The 12,969-nt window shown below is 36.8% G+C and overlaps 1 protein-coding gene across 1 annotated transcript in view; it reads right to left on the bottom strand.

Annotated features, from left to right (window-relative positions):
* Positions 1 to 7,400, bottom strand: part of DRGX (dorsal root ganglia homeobox) — a 36,197-nt gene extending 28,797 nt beyond the window's left edge. The window contains exons 1-3 of the mRNA XM_063434657.1: positions 6,862 to 7,400; positions 5,421 to 5,470; positions 1,072 to 1,169 (exon numbers count right to left, since the gene is read on the bottom strand). Of these exons, the coding sequence (XP_063290727.1) occupies positions 1,072 to 1,169; positions 5,421 to 5,454 (132 nt within the window). The 5' untranslated portion in view covers positions 5,455 to 5,470; positions 6,862 to 7,400. The remainder of the gene's footprint in view (positions 1 to 1,071; positions 1,170 to 5,420; positions 5,471 to 6,861) is intronic.
* Between the last annotated feature and the right edge of the window lie 5,569 nt (positions 7,401 to 12,969).

Here is a 12,969-nt window from a genome sequence, read left to right as displayed (position 1 = left end):
AAGAATTATGATTTTGCTGCCGTTTGCAAATGGCTGTTATTTTGTTGACATGTTCTTTGTTTATCGTGAACGAATCAAAAGCTGCAGATGGTCACAAAATGTATTTAAACTGTCTTTAGAATCCAGATATTTAGTGTTTAGTAAATAATGAGTCTTTTTTTGCTGGGAGACTTGACAAAATGGCACACTCACTCCTCTAACAGGCCTTGAGTAAAATGGTTGCTACTAGGTCATCTAATTCTTTGCAACCCAATATGAATAATATATGGTTATTTTCTTTCCATATGCAAGGCCTCTTTCATCTAATCCAATAAGTAAGGAAGGAGGGGGGAATGAAATCTGGCTCTAAATTATTTTAGTCCTAAACTGATTTATTAGTGAAAATACACACAAGTTATGAAGACAGGATATCAGATTCATTAGATTATTCCTCGAAATCTGCTCAACCTATTTCATCTGATTCCCCATGTACAAAGATGGCTGTATATCTATTATACTCCCCTAAGGATATGATGTGTACAAAGATCTCTAAGAATGCAGTCAAGTGAAAAAGCAAATAGTCATATTGCAATTTTACATTGAGCACCTATTCTTTTGTGTGTGTGTGTGTGTGTGTGTATCTTTATTTTATTTATTCTTTTTATTTATATTATTTACCAGGAAGGGTACATTGATATGTTTCTCATTTTCAAATATGTTCTGGGTCCACAAACATTATATATATATATACTTTATATTCATAGAGTTATAGATTTAAATGTGAGGTGTTGTCTTCTTTCCAAAACAATATGATTAAAACTTGTTCCTTATATCACTGCTGACATCCATTGCATGATTTTGGATTGACACACAGTCTCTTCATTTGTTTGTGTGCTAAACTAAAAAAAAATGACAGGGCAGGTTCTAATCTTAAGATTGTTCTAAATTACCATATAAACTAAACCTGATCTCAGGACAACTGCTGGTGGCTGGTAATCACATTAGAGATTGATGGGAGTTGCAGTCCACAGCAGCAGCTGTCCTGCCATGCGTTGTCTCTTTCCCAGATCATTCTCTACCCATTCTAAGTACCTGTTGCAGTGTGAAAGTGGTTCGATTTCTTCTCTGTTTCCTCCGAAGAAAGCCATCATCAAACTCGGCTGCCGAGTGACCCCCAAAGGGAGCAGACCCTACTGAGAGAGTAACAAGCATCAGACAACCCCCCTTGTAATGATCTCTGACTCTGGAAACTCTAAGTAACATAATTACTAGAAAATTACGATAATAATGACGATAATGACATAGTTTATTATCCTCTACATAGGCACAAAACATACCACCCCCCCCAATATATTGCACTTAGCCCCCCAAAGGATTAGCCACAAAATACAAACATATTGTGCACCCCAAATGAGAAGCTTAATGTAGGCACATGGAGGTCCTCTAATAAGAAGTTCAGCAGCCACACTACGCTTAAAAATGCCAGCACAGGATATTGAGGGTCATTTAAAGGGACAACGGTGGGCAAGGTTCTAAATGTAGCAATCAGCGTGAACATTCCATTGGTTTCCATGGAGACAGCTCCGCTTGAAGAACTTTGCCCACCATTCCCCACATTATATAGTTTCTCACCAGCTCCCATATACATTCACAGCCTCATTAAGGCAATCCTATTCATTCAGTTATTTCATTTGGCACTCGCTGTAATATCAGTCATGTTATTATAGAACATCAGATGTATTTCATTCTAGGAGATGCGGTCATACAAGCAATAAATGTGCTGAGATTATTATGTTGAGACTTTTCGTTTAAAAAGTCCATTAAGTGAAATCACACTAATTACATTATATAATAATGCGAACACTGACGATTATATTGTTATTATCAGAAGTAACTGTTAGCACATACAGGCTTATATACTAAATGAAGAATTCAGTGTAAAATAAAGTGCTTGTTAGATCTGGGGATTGGGTGCCTGCTGTTGCAAATGAAGAATTCCCCTGTAGAACTGGGATTTATTTTAAAATATTGTATAATTCGATTGGTTTTAATTAAATACAGAAGAAACATGTATTCACTAAATAGCGAATTGCTGGTGATGAACCGAAAACCAAAATTGCACAATTTAGGCTTAAATATCCAATATGTGATATTGTAGCTGATTTTGAAATGACCTTTTTTCCCCAAAAAAATTAATTAGCTTTTTTTGATAAGTTTTGCAATTCGGCTTACACTACATAACAATTCACTGTTTAGCCAATTATTTCCTGTATTTTTCTAATTTGACCTTTAATTCACTAAACTACAGTGTTTAATAAATAAACCCTCTATTATTGGCTCTTAATTTCTTAGTTCGGTAATTATACTCGTTACTAATCTAGCTTTGAGTTTTGAAGTCTCCGTGCTTTTTAATGGAGCAGCATTCGTTTGATTTTTGGTGATTTTATTTATATCTATATATACAGATATTAATCACTGCTATCTATCCAGGCAGGGGGTTAGGGGGGGTCATACCAGGACATTGTATGGATTGGTAAGGAGACAGAAAGAGTTTTACAAAGAAAATCAAATCATTGTGCTGAACTGTTTGAAACATGTTATTAAAATAATTTAATCATTTCAAGAATAATCATGAATACCTGGTAGAACTGGTAGAAGTAATAAAAAAATATTTTATATATAAAAATCAGTCTGTGTGTTTATATATATATATATATATATATATATATATATATAAAATATAAAAATATATATATAAATGATATATATATATATATATATATATAAAAAATATATAAGTAAAAAAATAAATATATATATATATATGTGTGTATAAAAACATTTTTTTTGTAATTTATTTATTTTAGATATATATAAATAGATATAAAATCATGTTAGTTGTTAGTTTGTATACAGAGGGAATCTGTCAGAATTTTAAATTACCCTGGATTATCATCTAAGGTATATTTCGACCGAAACACGTTTGTATGTGTGTGTGTGTTTTTTTTTTTTTTTTTTTTTTTAAGGAGAAAATTACTTTTTGTACGATCATGTCTAAAAAAAATGCAATAAAATGATAAAGACTAAATATATGAGTGTACTGTATATATAGTTATATACTATGTGTGGCTATTCTTGTGAGCCAGTAATAATTATATATAAGATACACAAATGTGTGTGCATTATACTTAACAGTTATTAAGTTATGGCCGCAATTGGTACATGTTAGAAAATCCTCTTAATTATATATGTGTGTGTATGTGTATATAGAGCTAAATCAACAAACGCACATATATAATTAATGAAGTATGAAATGGATATCAATCGTACCATTCAACAAGATAGCCACATTGCATTATGTTCATTTAAAAAAAAAAAAGTGGAACCAAATCCCAATTATGACATGATCACAAGTGCAGGAAATTGTATGGTTGAATAAATTAGCCAAAACAAACCCTGATACCTTTCAAATGGAGAAAGATAAATGTGTCTGCCTGGGGGCGAAACGTGTCCACAAACTGAGTTTGTAAAAAGATCAAATAAAAAAATGATAGAAAAAAACTAAGATTTAGTGTTTAATTAAAGGCGATAATTGATTGTATTTATTAATTAGCAACTGGGTTCACTTGGGCTTGTGATTGCACCTGGGGCATGAGATTGGTGGCTGGCATTTGTGATTACTTTTAACCCCTTAGTGGTTGCTTGAGTTGGGCTGTTGATCCCCCTTGCCCCCAGGCACTGTAGAGGTTAGAAGCTCTTTGAAGTTCACACATTATGTTGGTAAAACAACATGAAAGATTAATGTAATGGAGACAGGGTGCTAGAGCTGGGGTAGGTCTGACACAAGGGGTTTTCTTTTTTCTTTTTTTTTTGGACAGTGAACATCTGTGTAGTCAGATCTGGAGCCTGTGCCCCAGGCACTAGTGAGCAGGTGGGAAAGGCAGACTTTCCCCTACAAAAATCCAATTTACACCCCCAGCCTTTTACAGAAACGAATGGAAGACTTTCTAAAGCCCTACTTCATATTTTATGCAACATTAGTGATCCTTGCATGAGAGAGAGGGGATGGAGATCGAAAATTAAACTGGAGTACTTAAAAAAAAAAAAAAAAAAGTTTCCCAGGAAATGAGCGTGTGAAAGTTATAACAGATAAAAAAGAGCAGTTCATTAAACTGCGAAAGTTATAACAGAAAGTTATAACAGATAAAAAAAAGAGCAGTTCATTAAAACAGTAGAGCGCTATATATATTGTTTACATCAGATTAAAGTGAGTGCAGCTCTTTGAGTTATTTATAATTTACATCAGATTAAAGTGAGTGCAGGTCTATGGGATATTCATAATTTACATCAGATTATATTAGGGGAAATTCTGTTGTTTATCCTTAATTTATATCAGATTAAATTGAATTCGGCTCTGTGTATTACTCATATTGTACAGCAGATATGAGTGAGTGCTCAGTGGATTACTCGTATTGTACAGCAGATATGAGTGAGTGCACTGTGGACTACTCACAATGTACAGCAGATATGAGTGAGTGCTCAGTGGATTACTCATATTGTACAGCAGATATGAGTGAGTGCTCAGTGGATTACTCATATTGTACAGCAGATATCAGTGAGTGCTCAGTGGATTACTCATATTGTACAGCAGATATCAGTGAGTGCTCAGTGGATTACTCATATTGTACAGCATATATCAGTGAGTGCTCAGTGGATTACTCATATTGTACAGCAGATATCAGTGAGTGCTCAGTGGATTACTCATATTGTACAGCATATATCAGTGAGTGCTCAGTGGATTACTCATATTGTACAGCAGATATGAGTGAGTGCTCAGTGGATAACTCATATTGTACAGCAGATATGAGTGAGTGCACTATGGACTACTCATATTGTACAGCAGATATCAGTGAGTGCTCAGTGGATTACTCATAATGTACAGCAGATATGAGTGAGTGCTCAGTGGATTACTCACAATGTACAGCAGATATGAGTGAGTGCTCTGTGGATTTAGATTAAAGTGAGTGCAGCACCATGGCTGAGTCGTATTTGCATCAGGTTAATATGAGTGCAACTCGGTGAGTTATTCCGTATTTGTAGCAGATTAAAGTTCTATTAGTTATTACTAATTTACAGGAGATTAAAGTGAGTGCAGCTCTATTGGTTATTACTAATTTACAGGAGATTAAAGTGAGTGCAGGTCTGTCGTATATTCAGAATTTAGAACAAATGAATGTGAGTGCAGTTTTATGCACCGCAGATTAAAGTGAGTGCAGTTTTATGGGCCTTATCTTTTTACAATATTTACTAATATACAGCTCTCTGAGTTAGTCTTTAAGATATGATGACATTCATAGCAGATTATCCTTAATGCTGCTTCACGGGATATATTATGACATGATTCAGTCAATAAACATGGAGTTAGAGAGGCATGGACTCACCTTCCAGCTGCGGTGGGCAATGGAAATAAAACATTTCACCGGATTTCTCCCTATAAATCATATTAAGACATATGGTCAGCTGCCATAGCATCAATCAGAAATTATATTATTATCCAGATATCAGACAATCAAGAAGATGTTACAATTATTTCTAATATAATGTTCTAATGAGCCCACCTATCTAATTGCAAATAAGTGTCCATTATTCACAGAATATGGTATTTCTTCTGGGGGGACCTCTGCCCACCTTTATGTTTCTCATTACAGTGCTCTCTATGTAGTTGTAATATATTGTGGCAGACATACAAATCAATAAATGTATTACTTTATGCAAAATAAAACATATAAAGCGATATGAAAGCTTATTTACTAAGCACCCAATTAGTGAATTGAAAACCAAACTTAAAATTGTAGGCAAAAAAAAAATAATAATCTTAATCATCAAAATAATTGAAAATAATCTTCAGATCAGCTACAATCACACTCACAGCTTGGTTATTTTAATTTAATATTTTAAATTACATTTTGCAATTCTGTTTACAATTCAGTGTACTTTGCTGTTTAGTAAATAAACCTTTCAAGGGTCTTTTTGTCCATTGTAACAAATATAATATATCTCGATATACCTAGAATACCTGCACAGGGGCAGTAATCTAAGCAAACGCACCGTGGGCTATGCATCAAGTTCTAAAAGTCCAGTAATCACCATGGGAACCAGTCGAATGTTCCTGGTGGTCCCTTAACTTTTACAACGTTTACCCATAATTGATCCATCCGTATGCTACAAACCATAGGAGTCATTTATGGACAGCAATTCTGAAGTAAGGGTAAAAAAAACGAGCAATCAGCAGAGACATTCCATTGGTTTCCATAGTGATTGCTGCACTTTCAATAACTTTGCGCCATAATTATTGTTTGCACATAAACCGAACTGGCTAGTGTGAAGTATGCGTTTCAAAAATGTAACACAAACCTTTTTTTTTTTTTAATTTTTTTTTTTTTATAGTTAGCCTGACTAATTACACACTGAACTTCACAAGCAATATATTGTTCTTTTTATACGATGAAAATCTGTTCACAACGTCTCTTACTCAGCAAGATATATGAGGAAAAAGATTTCAAATGACCATATCACTTGAATCTTTACAAAGGGTTGAAAGTAGAAAAAAAAAAGTATTATCATTTTTTTCCCCCCTCATCAGAATTGACTCTAAATACACAATTTTAATTAACTTTCTGGACTGTTTTTGTAAAACACAAACATGTTAGAAAAAAACATGAAATCAATGTGTAAAAAAAATAAATAAAGAAATAGAATTATAAATAATATATATATATGATAAAAAGAATATGTCTATCTACTCGTATTTACTGTAATGCTGTAATCTGTATTTGATGAAATGAAGGATATAATCTACACATATATAAAACATGTAGTTACCTGGAGCCAGTCAGGAAGGTCTGATCTTGTAGTTCCTTTGGTCTTGGTATACAATAGATGGGTTCAGAGATACCAGGTACTTGGGTGGTAGTAGGAGTGAGACAGTGGGCAGAGATGGGACACTATCCAAACCAGGCTAGGTGAAGGACCTGGAGATATCAGCAGTCATGGAGGGTTGGTGGACCTACCACGTAGAGTAGAACGTTGGGCAAGGAATGTAGATTGTCAGAGATGACCTAATATTTGCAATACATTTAAAACCCAGCGTGAATGAGAGAGACCACAGGGAGATGGGACCAAGCATGCAGCAAGCAACTTTGGCAAAGCTGATACTTTGTATAGAAAAAAAACCCCAAAAAGAACAGTTGGGTCATAAAGGAAAATGAGAGGCAGCTGGGGAGTAATAAAGGGACACAGCTGGGGAGAGCCGGGGCTCAGAGGAGAGTTTGGGCAGGAGCAGGGCTGGGGAGAGGAAGGAGCTGTCCTCCTCTTGGTGCTGAAGCCAGAGCAGTGTGTGTGAGCTCTGATGAGGGGCCAGCTGTCTGTCTGCTGCTGCTGCTTGCTGCCTGCCTCGCCTTTCAGCACTTGCCTTTATAATCTCACGCATAATTGGCCCTAATCGGATTATTTGTAGCTCTGTGTGCAGTCAGTAGCATGGATAGGTCTGCTGGGTACCACTAATGAATCACGAGGTGCACTGCGTCACCTCCCAGAAAACAACATCACTTTATAAGCATCCTTGCTGTATTGTCCTGGGCATTGGTGGAGCTGGCTCATTGAGTGAGTGGGACTTTTTCCCTGAGTGAGTGGAGGTGACTTTTTGACTGATCTTGGCTAATTCAGTCATATTTGAGTGGAATTTGTTGCTTGAGAGTGCATGCTCCAGCAAGGCTAGCTCACTAGGTGAGTGGAGTATAGTTAACCCTTTTGTGGCCCAGTAAATACTAGCATCCACAGTTAGGGGGCTTTTTGACAAAACAGATTTAATGGTTGGCTTGTACCTACCTGAAAAGGAGCTCAAAAAAATCTGTGTGGCGTTTAGGATTAACTCACCTTTGGGCAGATCTGGGTCAGGCTGACTGTTGAAGAGAGTTGGTATCTCTGGAGAAGTAGAGGTGAGAATTGCCCCCCTGTGTGGGTGAGTGGTGTTGGGGCAGGATACACTAAACTGATGGTTAGATGGTTCTCTGAGTGCTGTGTTTTGAGTCTGAGAGTATGAGGAGTGCTGGCTGCTGAATCTAGCAGGGGCTGCCCCCCTCCTCCTGTACATGGCACAGATTGCTCTGGGTGCCCTGAGGATCCTAGCTGCTGGCTTGTAACTGACAATCAGTCCTCTAATTGCCCATGTGGATGGCTTTTACTGCACTCCTTGCACAGGGATGCGCTTTGCAAGCGGTAACACAGACAAAGTTTGATTTTCTTCCCAGCATGGGGTCCTTGGATTTATGACTTCTTCCCACTGTAAATATTATGCAGTGGGACCCTAGCAATTACTTTTTAAAATGCATCAGAGACCTGAGGAAAGGAGGGGAGGAAAAGGCATGGTTGAATGGAGAGCCTCTCTCAGCCTTGTGCAAACTAAAGTGTTCATGCTTGTATCATTCAAGCCAAAGAGAGAAGTGATTGGATCAAATCTCATACACAGAAAAAAAAGAGAGAAAAAAAACCCATCATAATGGTACCTAATTGGTTCTATAATAGCATTACACAAGGATAATGGCCTGTTATGGCCCTCTGAACTATTAAGAGCTTCCCTGGCGCATTGCCTTGATGATATTAAAGGGGAAATCTAATGATATTTTGGTTATTAAATGCGTGTAATTAATTTATGCACCGCTGAAAATAAAGTTTGCATGATGACCCACTCAAGATACATCAGGAGTTACAAACTCAGACAGCTGTTGATATGTTCCTGTTGTCTGCTTGGTGTCTAGACTGCTATTTTTGGGGTCAGGCAACAACAGAGTTAATATTTCATAAATGTTTGCAATTCCTTTTTCAGGAGAGGAGTAAGTATGCCGAGAGGGGGGCTAGTTTGTAGTTATAGCTTGTGATACTTCTTTCTAATCTGCACCCTCTTTGGCCCAAGGCGGACAAAGCTTCAGAGTGGCTGTGTAGTTCTGCAACAAATGGGGATCTACCTTTTGGCCATCCCAGTTTTAACCAATTTGCCTCCAACGTCAATGTGTAATCTAAGGGGTATTCTCATAGGAGGTCGAACCCGGAAACATCTAAATGATAAAAATAATCTATCACATTATTCACTCACACCAATTTATCTGCATTTCCACCTCTGCTTTTTTCTCTTCTGTAATCAATATGTTTATCAAAGAGAACATAGATTTTTTTCACACAACTCATGTCCATTAGTGGGAAGATTTTTAAGAATCCACTAGGGAATTTCTGTGTTTTTCTTTTGTGTTTATTGTTTTGTTTAAAGTGATATTTCCAGCATCTCCTAGATAATAAAGGGGTTAACATACACCTATCTCTTTTAATTTTATATTTAGCATACTCTTATTCAAGTAATAACATTTTCTGAACTAATAGTTATTATTATTTTTATAGCACTGACATGTTCTGCAACATTGTACAATTGCAAGTGCTTTATTCACTAACGCAGGAAGAAAAATATTTTTTTTTGGTGCTGTAAAACATATTAGTGTGCATTTTCCAAGAGTCAAACTTTAATATGTTAATATCATTGCACTAAAATTGTGTCGCAACTTAATTTCCACTCTGTAGCGTAGGGAAAGTGTGAGTGTTTATAGGGCCTAATAAGCTTGCAATACATGCTAAAGATTTTATTTAAACACATTAACCTAAAACCACTCTTCTCCAAGTTTAAACTATTTTGTTTTTTAAAACATTAGCATTTTTATATGTCTTGCCAACCTCAATTTTATGTTAAAGGGACTCCCATTGTAACTAGCAAATCATTGACTGTACATTTGGGGTTTATTCACTAAATAGTGAGTTGTGGAAAATTGACAAGGAAATTGCTCATTTTAAATCATGATAGTTTGGTAGCAGTTTTTTTTCAGCACAGGGACTTAGACCTAAAACTTGTAATTCCCTCTCCAGCTCTTTACAGTTCCTGTTTGCGAGTGAACCCCCCATTGTGATAGTTGAATGACTAACGTTTATAGATTTGTATACAAATGTACAATATTCAGTATTAAGGGTTACTCCATCCCTTATAGAAAAAATTAAATAAAAAAAGAATGCCCTATTGGGCATTATTGTTTATGAACCACTCCCAAATGCTACAAAAATAGTTTAAAGTTTTTAACTACGTTAATCCAGCACCAGGCGAAACTCCTGACAAGACGACAGCTCACGCATGCGAGCCAACAATGGAAGGGAGAGAGGGCGTTCTGAGAAAAAACTGAATGGATGGGATCGAGAAGCAGGAGGACTGCAGGCAGGGAGGGAGACATAAAATTCCCCTTGTAGGCTCTGCCCTAAAGGGTTGAATCAAACGACTGTTACCAGACAGTGAGTGCTAACGACAGATTTAAAATATGCACAGAATTGACATTAGGCAGCCTGGAACCAGGGGTGGAAGTATCGCCGATGCAGCTGGTGTTGCTCCACTGGGGCCCATACACTGACGGGGCCCATTGGGTTGCCCATGCACTTAGGGTCACCCAATATCTGTAGCTTTGTGTCTGTATTTGTATGTGTCAGTGTGTGTATCTGAGTGTCTGTGTATCTACATGTGTGTCAATGTGTGCATCTGTATGTCTGTGTATCTGCATATTTATCAGTGTTTGTATCTATGTGTCTGTGTATCTGCATGTGTGTCAGTGTTTGAATCTGTTTATCTGCGTGTGTTAGTATGTGTATCTGTGTGTGTGTTTCTGTGTTTGTTAGTGTGTCTGTGCCTGGGTATCTGCATGTGTGTTAGTGTGTGTCTGTGTATCTGTATGTGTGTCAGTGTGCGTGTGTGGCAGTGTATGTGCATATGTGCATACATCTCAACCTTCAAACACCAACACTGCACAGAAATAAACCTCTGCATTCTAACATCAACACTACATACAAATACACCTTTGTATTAAGACATCAACATTATATATAAACACACTCCTGCATTTAAAAACCTTCATACACACAGATTCACACCTGCATTCAAACGCCAACATTACATACAAACTCACCCCTAAATTCAAAAGCAAACACTACATACAAGTAAACCACTTGGGGGTGATGGGGTGCAACTTGTCCCTGGCACAAAAATGCAAATACCTCTGGATGTGCAGTAGTTCAAGCTGAAACATAGCACAACCAGATTCCTTCCTCCATGACCACTTCAAAAAGCAAAAGTGGCCATGGACGTTGAGTAATCCTTTACATGCTGGGTTTAGAAGTAGACACTGTACAGTTTATTTTCTAAACAGTAAATTGCAGTGAATTGAAAACCAAATTAGCAAATTCTAGGGAAAAGGGCTGATTTGGAAAAATTCTCTAACAGCTACAGTCACAGGGTGGTTATACTAGTTCAGTTTTCAGTTCACTTCAGCTTCTGTATCTAGTTAATAAGCCACTTTGACTAAACACCCTTGTTGTTAAGGATCTGTCCTGATCTGACCCAAATGTAAGCTATTACAGCACAGATCAGAGAGAATGCCCGGTGGATCACAGAACATCTGTGCCACTCCTGCCAGCCTGCAATATTGGCTTTGACTTTATTTTTTTGTTTTACTCATTATTATTATACTGATACTCATATTATTATACCTGCTAGCAGTTCACCTGAAGTTTGTATGATTTTCTGTGTAAGGTTAGATTTAAAATCTTGGGAATGACAGTGTCATTTAAATGAATCATGCACCCTACATAAAAAGATCAAGTATTTTATATCTGTGTTCTGGATTTCGATAACATTTGCAAGAAGAATAAGCAAATGCTTTTACATGTTGGAGGGGCTGTAAGTCAGTGTCAGAGTTAACCACTAAATTCGAAATGTAATGATTAGAATTTAGGATAAATACCCAAACAGAGTTGGAGCTCTTTTCAATTCAGCACTTTTTCCCTACACTTTGCTCTTCAGTTGTCAATTTATCAGAGTTCAATGTTTAGTGTATAAACAGACGTGTCGTCTAATGTGGTCTGAGCTGACAAAAAATAATTTGAAGTAATACCTGCAAATGTGTGATGGGCTGTTAAAGAAACCCCCCTTGGTACCAAAACGTAATTAAATTAAGTTGTTATGATTTGAAGGGATCACAGGTGCCAGCTTACCTTCAGGGGTTACATTTAAACAAATATTTTACTCCAAAACTTTAAATCTGGTTGGTACCCCTCAGCTCTGCCCCTTCACTTCTCGTCCAAGGCTTCAATCAAGAAACTTCGGACCTGGTGCCACTGATAGATTGAAAGTGTCATCTGATGCTCTCAGTAGCTTCCCATTCACAAATTGTAGTTGAAAAGGTACGTATCTTTTTCACTTCATTTTGTGAATGGGGAGCTACTAGGCTGAGAGCTGCTGACTCTCCATCAGCTGTGCCTGATTCGAGGCTTCGTGATTGAAGCCTCAGACTGAAACTTAAGTAAAGAGGCAGAGCAAATGAGCGCTGGATTAAAGATTTTGGAGTTAAACCATTCATTAGCAGTTTAAACCTGAATGTAAGCCAGCACTTGGAATTTTCTTGCACCAGGACAACTTTATGCCGTTGAAGTTGTTATTGTGCCCGGAGTGTCCTTTTAATAATAATATTGAAAGTCACAAGTCCAGCCTGTGCACAATTGTACCATTTTTATCTTGAACAACCTTTAAGGCTGGGCATCTAGGTTTATATGAGAACTCATAATTTCTTCACTTTAATCTACAACTTCATTAGCTATATACCGTAAACAAGAACTACAGGAAATTCTCTACTTTTAAAGTTTATAAAAATACTTAATGGAAATTATCTGCATCGTAAATTCTTAAATCTCATCTACTGCATCACCTTCCCAAATATTTAATGAATATTTATTTGCTAGAACTTTCACTATTAAAGGGACACTATAGACATCAAAACAGCATTAGCATAATGACGTAGTTTTAATGTCTATGTTAAGACTCTGCAGTCTCACTTCTCAGTTCTCTGCCATTAAGGA

The sequence above is a fragment of the Pelobates fuscus genome, chromosome 10 (genome assembly GCF_036172605.1).
Source record: "Pelobates fuscus isolate aPelFus1 chromosome 10, aPelFus1.pri, whole genome shotgun sequence".
Classification (NCBI taxonomy): domain Eukaryota; kingdom Metazoa; phylum Chordata; class Amphibia; order Anura; family Pelobatidae; genus Pelobates; species Pelobates fuscus.
This window is presented reverse-complemented; position numbering and strand designations above follow the sequence as displayed.